At 37.4% G+C, this 10,728-nt stretch overlaps 1 protein-coding gene across 1 annotated transcript in view; it reads left to right on the top strand.

Annotated features, from left to right (window-relative positions):
* Window positions 1–10,728, top strand: part of LOC104497483 (bromodomain and WD repeat-containing protein 1-like) — a gene marked incomplete at both ends in the record, with an annotated part of 11,601 nt that overhangs the window by 357 nt on the left and 516 nt on the right. The window contains 8 exons of the mRNA XM_010140738.1: window positions 60–89; window positions 262–321; window positions 3,324–3,474; window positions 4,668–4,766; window positions 5,330–5,490; window positions 6,118–6,339; window positions 8,302–8,402; window positions 9,854–9,924. Coding sequence (XP_010139040.1) covers window positions 60–89; window positions 262–321; window positions 3,324–3,474; window positions 4,668–4,766; window positions 5,330–5,490; window positions 6,118–6,339; window positions 8,302–8,402; window positions 9,854–9,924 — 895 coding nt within the window. The remainder of the gene's footprint in view (window positions 1–59; window positions 90–261; window positions 322–3,323; window positions 3,475–4,667; window positions 4,767–5,329; window positions 5,491–6,117; window positions 6,340–8,301; window positions 8,403–9,853; window positions 9,925–10,728) is intronic.

Genomic DNA, 10,728 nt, shown 5'->3' with positions numbered 1-10,728 from the left:
CTTGGGAAGCCAGAGGCTTGCTCGTCCCTAACTCTGTATTTTTTCCTTTTTCTCTGCAGGTGCTGGTGCAGGAACTGGAGCAGCACCAGGTCTGTGGGCTCTGATGAAATCATCTCTCTTGCTGTAGTCAGAAGTTTTCTTTACAACTCATTCAAGTTTCTTCCACTCTCTCAACTTTTTCCCCCTCAACACACGTTGTTTTGGATGTGATCTATCCCTCCCCTTTAACCACTCCTTTTTTTTTTTTTCCCTTTCGTTTAGTTGCTTCCCAAAAGGTTGGATTGGCAAGGGAATGAGCATTGTAGAAGTTACGAAGAATTGGTGAGACTTGTTTTTTAAAAAAACGCTTCTAATTCGGGTGATAACATCGTTGTTAGACCCCTTACCTTTAAGTAGATCCAGAGCTTTACCTTCCAGTTTCATTCTGGCTCTGTTAAGACGTTGAAGTTAATTTGGAAAGGGTCTTTAATTTCTTTACATTAGACTAACAAAAATACAAGTGGATAAATTGAGGATATTGTTTACATAGCAGAGGTGGAGCTTGGCGTTGTGCATTGGTACATGCCACTGCCTACCTACAGGAAAGAACCAATCTGAAGCAAGGTTTCATTTCAGAGTGTCATGGGCAAGTTTGTTACGTGCGTTTTGATTTGTCGGTATTTATTTTCTGGTTGGCTTCCTTCATGAGACCCCTTCAACAGATTAGGAAATGAAATCGCTGTTCAGAAATCAAGGGTTGGCAGTTCTGGTGCCTATGACTATGCTCTTTATCTTTGGGTAGTCGCTGGTTTCTAAATATTAGAAAGATAGGAGTGATTTCTCGACAGCATGTCCTTGTACAGCTCAAAATGTTCAAACTTTTATCTGTATCGGAATGGAAAGCTGTCTTGTTTTATTTTGCTGTTTCTTAAATGGCAAAGTATATTTGGCAGTTGCATCTTGTGAAGTGATGGCCTGGTGATGCCTGCCCTGTGTGGTTTTATTCTGCTTTATTGTAGTTGATCTTGTTTTCTTCAAACAGATGTTTATTCTCACTTCCGCCCGCCCCCCCCCAGACTCAGGTGCTGCATGTTAATTGGCTTTCTCCCCTACCCATCAGTTTGTGTGTTATAGTTAAATCCGCTTGCCCCATCTGTTTGCATAGAGAAGGAATGAAATTTTGTTTAAAACACTTCCCTAGTTATTGAAGTGCTGCTTAAAATGATAAACTGGGTTCTGTTTCTTCTACTTGTCAGTGTGGTCAGCTGAGCAAATGAGGTTTTAAATTAATGCTTCTAAGACACTAAAAAGTCTAGTCTTGGTGAACAGAAATACTTCCGAGCTCTGACTTGAATTTAGCAAACGTGAAAGTAGTATTAAGTTTGAAAAGGATTATGTGGGTTTTTTGTTGTTGTTGTTTGGTTGGTTTATTTGAACCCAGTTCTTCTGGAAGACGTGGTGGTGGTGGGAGATGTCAGATATGGCTTCTTCTGACTTCAGTACAGTCGTTTGGTTTTTTTTTAACTGTTTATTATGCATATACTGTTGTCAGATTCATTCTTTAGTATGTGCTGCTTGTACCTCTTTTTCCTACACAATTTGAAAGAAATTAGTAATATTGATAGTAGTTCAGAATATCAAAACTAATTTTCTGAAGGGTTTAGTTTAGTTTTAGCTTCTACTTTTGAGGGGCTTTGGGATCCTCTTGTCCTGCTGGTCTCACTCTGAATTTGCAGGGACCACAGACAGATGTAATTGTGATGCAATTATTTCTTTTCCCCTTTGTTCATCATGGAATTGGAGCAAGGCTTCAAAATATCTGTTCCTTCCAAAATCTGGGTAAAACTGCTTAAAAAGGAAATCAATTGTGCGATTTTTTAATGTATGCTTCCATCAGGGATTGTATTTGGAAAATATACTTCCTGTGATGTCATGCAAACAAAATGGTTTATAATGCTTAGCATAAAGTATGCTGAGCTTTCTGTCCTCAGTGTCATGGCTGGTACTACTCTATACCAATTCAAGAGTAAAAATTTATAAGAAAACTATGCAAAAATGCATTTTTTTTAGTCTTTGGATTTGCTTGCATGTATTTGGCTGTGTGGTGATGTTAACTATTTTACTGATGTTACCACCTCCCTGTCCCCCCAGGAATTCAAGCTATAACCCCACAAGCTTTAAACATGTATTAGATTTTTGTTATTAAAACAAGCATTAGTTTGTGGCTGAACATGTACATCCTCAGTGTGCACGTGGCGTGCATTTGGGCAGCTTTTTGTTGAACAGATACTACATGACAGCATGTAGTATTTTTATTCTCGCTTTCTGATGATGAGATCAGCCTTCTCAGGATTTTTAATGAGTTCAGTCAGCTGGCTGAGGGAATAGCATCAGAAGCACCAGCTCATTCTGCCTGTGTTCTGAGCTACGTGGGCAAGAGGCTGCATACCTGTGCTGGTGTGGCCCTCTGCCTCTGCTGGGTGTATTGGCTGGGAATAGTCTGGCGTCGGAAGTAGCAGTGTGGCTTCTGTGTCTAACTGGTTTTCACATGGCCAGGCCAGTAAGCATGGGGCTGTTTGTGCCTGCTGATTCAGACCTCCCCAGTAGTTTATGACTCGGATGGTTTCCTTTACTCAAGTCTATGTAAACTCTAGTTTATATAGTTGACTTCTGCATTATTGTGATTAACTTAATAGATAGAGAAGGATCTTTTTCACTGAGCTCCCAGAAAGAATGGGGAGGGCGGGTAAAAAAACCACACACATCTGTTCTTGACTGAGACATCTGAGTGTGTGTGGGTGTATTTTTTTTAGATTGTAAGATGTGTATGGGATTGTTCATGAATGGACAGATGACTGTTTTGATCCTTTTGGTTTAAGGAAGCAAGGCAGTCCTATGCTATGTGCTACTGGTACTCAAACCTATTTTGCAGTTTGCTGAACAAGTGCTGTGTGGCTGAAGCATAAATTCTTGTGCTGATGACAAGAAAATTTTCCATGATCTTGAGTTATGGGGATCTGAATTTTATTTTTTATTTTTAATAAAAATACTAGGGTGAATTGGGCAAAGACACTTGTTGGGTGCCACATATGTAAATATAGAAGGCTTTCAGGAGTAAAATACCGATGTGCATTAAGTAATTTTACTGCGTTGTTTTACTACAGCTTTCCCATTCTTGGGGAGCACTCGCTGAATTTACTAGACCAGGGCTTAACGGAATTGATTTTGTTTTGTAAAGATATTTAAAATGTTTAACGTACCTGTGAATATCGATACTTTTAGATTCATAGATTCATGTGTTCTGGATGTACCATATTGTATTTTTAAACTTAAATTTCTGTCAGGTGCTGTCCAACAAACATGTGGCTCCAGATCATTTGTTACAAATTTGCAAGCGTATTGGCCCTATACTGGATAAGGAGATTCCACCCAGCATTTCAAGAGTGAATTCCTTACTTGGTGCAGGGAGACAGTCATTGTTACGTACAGCAAAAGGTATGGTTTCTTTATTATTTGAAATGGGTACAATACATAGGTGTGTGGTCAAGACTTTGGAAATACTTTAAAAGTGGTGACCTTTCACCAAGATCAGTCCCCACTTCTTCTGTACTGTGTTTAGTCAACCGAAACACCAACAATCTATTAGTAGTATAACTATATATTGATTGTTGCGAGAGAAGGCTTTAGCTTACATCACAAGAATTATTGTAACTCTGATTGCTGAGGCTGCTGAACATGGCCAGTTTTCAGTGTAACTGCAATATAACGTATCATCAGGGGACAGGTGCTGCTTCTCTAACATCTTCTGACATTTCCAGTAGTGTATTGGCCCATGTTGACTTTTCATGCCGTAGCAGTTGTACTCTGTTCAGTGCAAATGTGAGACAGTAGCACCAGTGTTCCGGAAGTTTTCTTGGTTAATTCAAATGGCATAAAAATTAGTCCCGCACACATGCGGGAAGAAAGTCCTTGCCCCTAACCTAAGAGGAATGGTTGACAATGTATAAGTGCACGCTTTATTTGGTTAAGTGGATTTGACCTTTAGACTTAAATCTTTAAATGTTTCTAGGAGAGGGGTGTTTATGTTTTTTTTATGAAGTTCTATTGGGTTGCTAGATGCTTGATGTGGGACTGGTTTATAGAGTACTATTGTGTTTTCAGTTATCTGTCCTAACTGATTTGAATGACAGTGACTGTTCTATCCTGAATATCAGGATTGCAATTATTTTGACACTCTCATGCTGAAATAACAATCTGTGTGGGTATTTTTTTTAAGAGTTGCAAAATTGTAAGGTTGGATGGGATCTCTTGAAAAGATCTAGTTAAATAATTTCATATTAATAAATACTTAAAGGCATGGTACTAAACAAGTAGGAAAAATTCAGCTGAGAAGTTAGGGCTGTGTTAAGTGAACTGCAGGGGCATCACCATTTAGGAGTAGTTTCAAAGTTCAGTGGTTGTGTTGTTTTTTTTTTTTTTCCTCCTGTTACTATATTAAATGGATTTTTCTTTGATGCTACACCATTCATGAATAGTTTTGGGGCATTTGGTGTTCCTGTTTTATTAGTTGTTCCAGTACTCTGTTTGAGACCACCTAAAGAAATATTCTTTACTGTGTTTTGAAACTTAAGCTCTCTTGGCATTATTAACATGTATTTATGACGAACTTGAACCAACTGGTTTTAAAGATTGCAGGAACACTGTTTGGAAGGGCTCTGCATTTGCTGCTCTTCATAGAGGAAGACCTCCTGAAATTCCTGTGAACTATGGCACACCACCGCATCTTGGTAAGCTCTTTTTAACACTCTACAACTACTGCCATGAGCATGCAGTATGTATCTTGATAACTGGCCTTGCTATGATGCTGAAAATTGCACCTCAGAACTGGATCTGGAGGCTTCTCTGGAGAATGTTGTATGATTTCACTGGAGTGACGTATTGGGTACAAAGGTCTGCTCACAGCACTAGTGAGACACTAGGCTGTAGATGACATCTTTTTCTTTTCTGAAGCTCCCGTATTAAGTAGGTAAATCTACAGAAAATACAAAGCCTTCTTTGCATAGAAGGACTGTTACGATTTGACGTATAGAAAGCCATGGGAAAATAAAGGTAACGTTTAGCACTTCTTATCGAGAGACTGAAGTTTTGATTGGAGCACTTTTAAAATACTTGTCTTGGTTTTATACATAGAAAAAAATTGCAAATACAAAAACCCCTGACTTTATGAAATCTGGAAGTGACTTCCGGTAAGTCCTTTAATATATTAATGGAAGTTAAAATGAAATTATGGTTTAGAATAAACCAGTTTAAAACATCTATATGTTCATTCTTTGATTTCTTTGTGTTCTAGTGGAAATACATCGAGCAAGGCAATTAATTGGATATGCAAAGTTCAGTACTTCATTTCCAGGAACTATGTATCAGCATGTCAAGATGCACAGACGGATTCTTGGACATCTTTCTTCTGTATATTGCGTTGCATTTGATAGGACTGGACATAGAATATTTACTGTGAGTTGATGAAATAGATAGGAATCTGATTATAGATCTAGGTGGATGCGAGGTAACTTTGAAACTCATGTTATGCTACAACTTCTGGTGATGGATATATGTAGCTGATTAGCTCCATTGCCATGCTTGAGTAGCACAGTTTGATGTAATTAAAGGTCAAAGCGTGTAAGAAATTGTTGTACTTGTATCTGGTCATTGTTACTTAACATATGGACCTTGCTGTAGAGACTTTATTCAGTGATGTAGTTTGATGTTAAGCTTGTTTTATATTCTTTATGAATTGGCAGAGGAGAGATGGCTTTTACAGACCAGTGCTTTCGTTGGCCCTTGCCATTACTGTCAGGAATCCCCTCAAACTTATTCCAGACTTTTTGCATGATGTGGTGACTGCAGTGTAATCCTGAAGCATAACTGAACATTTTTTGTTGGTTTTATTGGTTTTTTTTTTAAATTATTGGTCTTAAGACTTTATTTCTTTCGGCTTAAGTAGTGTACGTGGTTTTAAATTAGAAGTGTGGTTTACTAAGCTGTGCAAAAACACAGTTAGGTTCTTTAAAGAAAACCTAAAACTTTTATCCTGGATGTCTTTGAAAATCCTTGCTAAGTGTAATGAATATGTCTTTCTAGGGCTCAGATGACTGTTTGGTAAAGATCTGGTCAACTCATAATGGCAGGTTATTTGCCACATTACGAGGACATTCAGCAGAGATTTCTGATATGGCTGTCAATTATGAAAACACTATGATTGCAGCTGGAAGCTGTGATAAAATGATCAGAGTATGGTGTCTGAGAACTTGTGCACCAGTTGCAGTCCTCCATGGACACACAGGGTCCATTACCTCATTACAGGTATGTTTTTGAAGTTTTTCTACTTATTGAAGCACAAAAAATGTGGATGGATTGTAAGAAACAGCCAGTCCATGAAACTCACCTTTCACCTGACAGTGTGGTACAGAAAGTTTTAAGGTGTTCTAATTATATAGTAGAAAACAAGAACTGGTTTGGGGGGAAAAGAAAAAAGAAGCTGTTGCACCTGATTTGAAAAGTTAAGACTGTGTATTTTAGCAGTAGGATTTAGATTGATGGGACACCCTGAGATTAGCTAGCTATCATAGTGGTAAGAAATAACCAGTTTCCTTGGTTGCTTATTGAAATCGAGAAACATAGTTACATGAATGCCCAACTCCAATAGAGTCTTCTATCTTGGTGTTGTAATTTCTTGAAATGGAAGATGAGTATCTAATTTTCTGTTCACGGAGAAAAGTACTTTGTGGTTGCAGTTGCTAGGATAAGAAGTAACTTGCCAAGTACGTATCTTACTTTTTCATGTCCAAGCACAAGGATCTGATATTCTGTTTCCCATGAAGGCTGGCACGTGAATGGCAAATAATTTTCACTGTGCCTGTCAGTGTGGTTTTCACATGACTGAAATTCTGAAATTATTTCTGTGTGACTGCCTGTGGGAATATGAAAATATGAACATTTAAATATTGATGTCAAAACCACAGGAGAAACCTATTTGAAAAAAAAAAAAGGAAAAAAGTTCAACGCCTCTCTGAAATTCATTAGTGTTTAACTGAAGATAATAGCAGAAATCCTTCTTCACTTAAAAAAGATTACTACCTGTAGCGTGTGAGCTCTTGGAACCAGAGGGAATTTCTGGGAAATACTATGTCCTGTTGTCTGTTACTGGAGATGTGATATGCTGGTTTATGTGGGTGAGTGTTCTGATCCAGTATATGAGTCTTACAACTCCTGTTATATGGGTATTAGTCTTAATTTCAAAATAAGAATTACTTTGAAATGGCAAGGGTGATCAGTGTAGTATGTTGTGTATTTAAATTTCAAGGCATTGTGATAGTTTACATGCTATTGGTAGTTCTTTGAATTCAGTCTTGATTTGGCCTTTTTGATTCCTTATTTAACAGATAAACTAGCAGCTCATTATCCAGATTTGCTCTGTTTTCCAATGAGACAAACAGGCTTATATGGAGGGGTGAAGAGTGGCAACCTGTCAGCTTGTGAAGCTCAGTATGAAAAATAGTTTTGCAGTTTTCTTGAAAGTGCTGCTTCTGAGAGTAATCTTCGTACTTTCAGAGTTTCTGTGATGTCCATTGCATTTTTTAATGTCTTTGGGTTTTTTAACGACAAAGCACTTGTAGTGGTTTTTTTATTATAGTATGGTGGATTTTTTTGTTTAAACATTTTTAGTAATACTGTATTTGTAGTATGTACAGTTTATATGGCCTTTTCTGACAGTAGTAGTAGTAATTGATGAACAATTTAATCCAACTGTGTAACTTGTGTTCTGTAAAGTTTCCTGAAGGGTAGCTGTGCATAGCGATAAATCCATGTCTTAAGTGTGAGCTTCCTATAAGCTCGTGTGTGATGCTGGGTTACACATACTTGGACTATCTTGTAATTAATGCTCTACTTAATTTAAGTAGTAAGCCTGTCTACTGAAACTTCCAATTTCTTGTGGTGTGGTTTGTTGGTGTGTGGGTTTTTTTTTTTTTGGTCTGCTCATTGCTTTATTCATACAACGATTCTGGTAAGTTAATACTTGAAAAAAAAACCAGCAAATGAGTTGGTTTTATGTAATGCAATAATTGAAACATAGAGCACAAACTCAAAGTATAGGAGATGTTATTTTGTAAACATTAAAAGTGACAGTTATCAACAACTGCTTTGGCAGCATTAGTTAACAAATCCGAAGTAAGTCAAGGTTTTACGGTAGCATTTTTAGAAGTTCATTAACGGGTTTTAAATATCTTTTTTCATATGTGTCTGATTTTGCTTTCTTCTCTTTAGTTTAGTCCAATGGTGAAAGGCTCCATGCGTTACATGGTCTCGACTGGTGCAGATGGAACTGTTTGCTTTTGGCAATGGGATACAGATTCCATGAAATTCAAGTATGTAAATGGGTTGCTGATTAACTCTGTCATACTATGCTTGATTAAAATAAGTCGAGTGCTTTTAACTGGGTAGAAAAGTCTGATTTTTCTTTGGCGATATTAATGTGTGGAAATACTCTGTTATATAATTATTTCAAAACACCGTCGTTGACTATATATCCTGTACAATTTAAGCTGTTCTGTTGTCCTGGGAGATTAGTCAGGAAATTTATTAACTTAACCACACTAAAAGTACAAATGCAGGATGACTAGAATTGCTGCAAAAATAAATATGTTGGAACAGTATAATAAAGCTTTATGTTTATGTTGAGTTTTCAACAGTCCTGTAGTTTAGATTATTACTGTAAAGAAGAGATCTGGGACCAGTGTGTATCTAGTATTGCGTCTTATAATGGTAATTGGTGTAAAATGATTCATTTTACATGAGAGCAGCTACTTTTAAAAAAAAAAAAACACTACTTTAGTAAGCAGATTATTTTGCGTTTTAATTCAAACGTGTGATCTTAAAGTAGTAGAATGGCAACAAAAACTATCAGAAGGCATAGTTTCATCTGAAGAATCCTTTAGTGCTGTTAAGTTCTAGGAGGAGAGTGTTTAAACTGAGTCCTTAATTATTCTCCTTAAATTAATTTAGAGGATTTTGAGATGTAAATGTTGTTTAAATTAGTTTAAGCATGAACTTATATTGATTTAAGGATTGATAGGTCTCAAAACATCATTCTTAGGGTTTGAATCTCTGGACTGTGTATCGTACAAACAGGAGAAATATTCTCATACTGACGGTCTCAACGTTTCCTTTGATAAACAGAAAACACTTGAACAGAGAAGCAGTAACAAGTAGAAACCTGTAATGCTTTTAAGTGGCACAGTTTGCTGGATTTCTCCCTAATTTAATTCTTAGTAGTTACTTTCTGTGAGATTATGACCGTGTCAGCTGGAAGAGTGTGTATGTGACTTGCAGAAGAGGAAGCCAGTCTTTTAAGTCACTATTCTGCAGAACTTCCACTTCTGTAAAATTTTACGACTCTGCACAACATTCTACAGTAATGGTGTTTGGTAGGCGTTACTTCATGTACTGTTGATGGTTTGTAATGCAAGGGCAAGACTTCAGTACTTCATGGACGTCTTATGGAGGGGGGAATTCATACTTCCTGAAGGATGAGAGAGAAGAAACATTGTTATGTCACATTATCCTTGCTAGGTAATAGCATCTCACAGAAAATGTCATTAGCTGTGTGGGCTTCAAAAATCATTTGTGTATGTGTATACTTTTGAAAAGTAAACCTTATTCTCATCCTCTTGCACAAGATTGCTGGATGTAACTGCATGTATTTAAAAAGTACCCATTATGCAGACGTTTGAAGAAACATATCTTTCTGGTTTGAAATGTTGATGAAAAGCCAAGTTTTGTGTAGCGTGTCCTGTTTCAAACATCTTTTCTTTTTAAGCAATCGGCCAGTGAAATTCACAGAGAAACCTCGGCCAGGGGTTCAGATGCTTTGTTCTTCATTCAGTGTAGGTAAGTCATGTACAGATTGAGTTTAGCATTGTGATTTCTCTTCTTTCCTCATAATACTCTGGTTGTGACAGTTTTAAAATTTACAGAAACAGCAGCTGTGCAGTGAGTAATTGTATGTATATGAATGTTTATCTATGGCATAATTAAATAATATGATTTGCCTTACTAGCAGAAAAAGAATGTTGAACTAAGTGATAATCTGTTCCTTTTGCCATTGGTGATTTTACAGAAGTAAAAGTCACCTGATGCTTGTTTTCTTTTTGTCTTTACTGGATTTTTTATTTTTGTTTAATGCCTTAATATCATGTCAAGTATTTGCAAAATCAGTTCTCCCGAGATACCACAGTCAACAGCAGTGGAAGTTGTTACTGCCAATAGTAGGAGCTCCTGACTCTGTGCCAGCTGTACGCAGGGATAGTCATAACAGTCCCTTCTTTCTTAAGAGTACACAAATGTACCTATATGTCTGGCTGTCATTTCTAATCGTGTGGGTGACTTGTGGGAAGGGTTACTGGTACCAGGCAGCATGAGCGTTACAAGAAACTTGGGAATTTCAAAAACAGAATACACTTTGAAGTCTAACTCGTTATCGTTGCCAGGATATAGCCTTGGGCTGGGTATGGGGTTTTTTGAGGTTTTGCTTGTCTGGGGTCTTTTTCGACAGCACTTAGAGGTGCCAGGAGGCAGATCTTAGTATTGCTGCCACCACAGCTAAATACCGGTGTAGTTATACTGGTTCACTTGTGCACGTGCCCGGTTTTGAAGCAATTCACAGGCCTCAAATGAGACATATACTACAGGGAA

This window comes from Buceros rhinoceros, unplaced genomic scaffold (genome assembly GCF_000710305.1).
Source record: "Buceros rhinoceros silvestris isolate BGI_N320 unplaced genomic scaffold, ASM71030v1 scaffold22497, whole genome shotgun sequence".
NCBI classification, from domain to species: Eukaryota; Metazoa; Chordata; class Aves; order Bucerotiformes; family Bucerotidae; genus Buceros; species Buceros rhinoceros.
The sequence above is the reverse complement of the archived record's forward strand: the minus strand, read 5'-3'. Positions and strand labels throughout refer to the sequence as shown.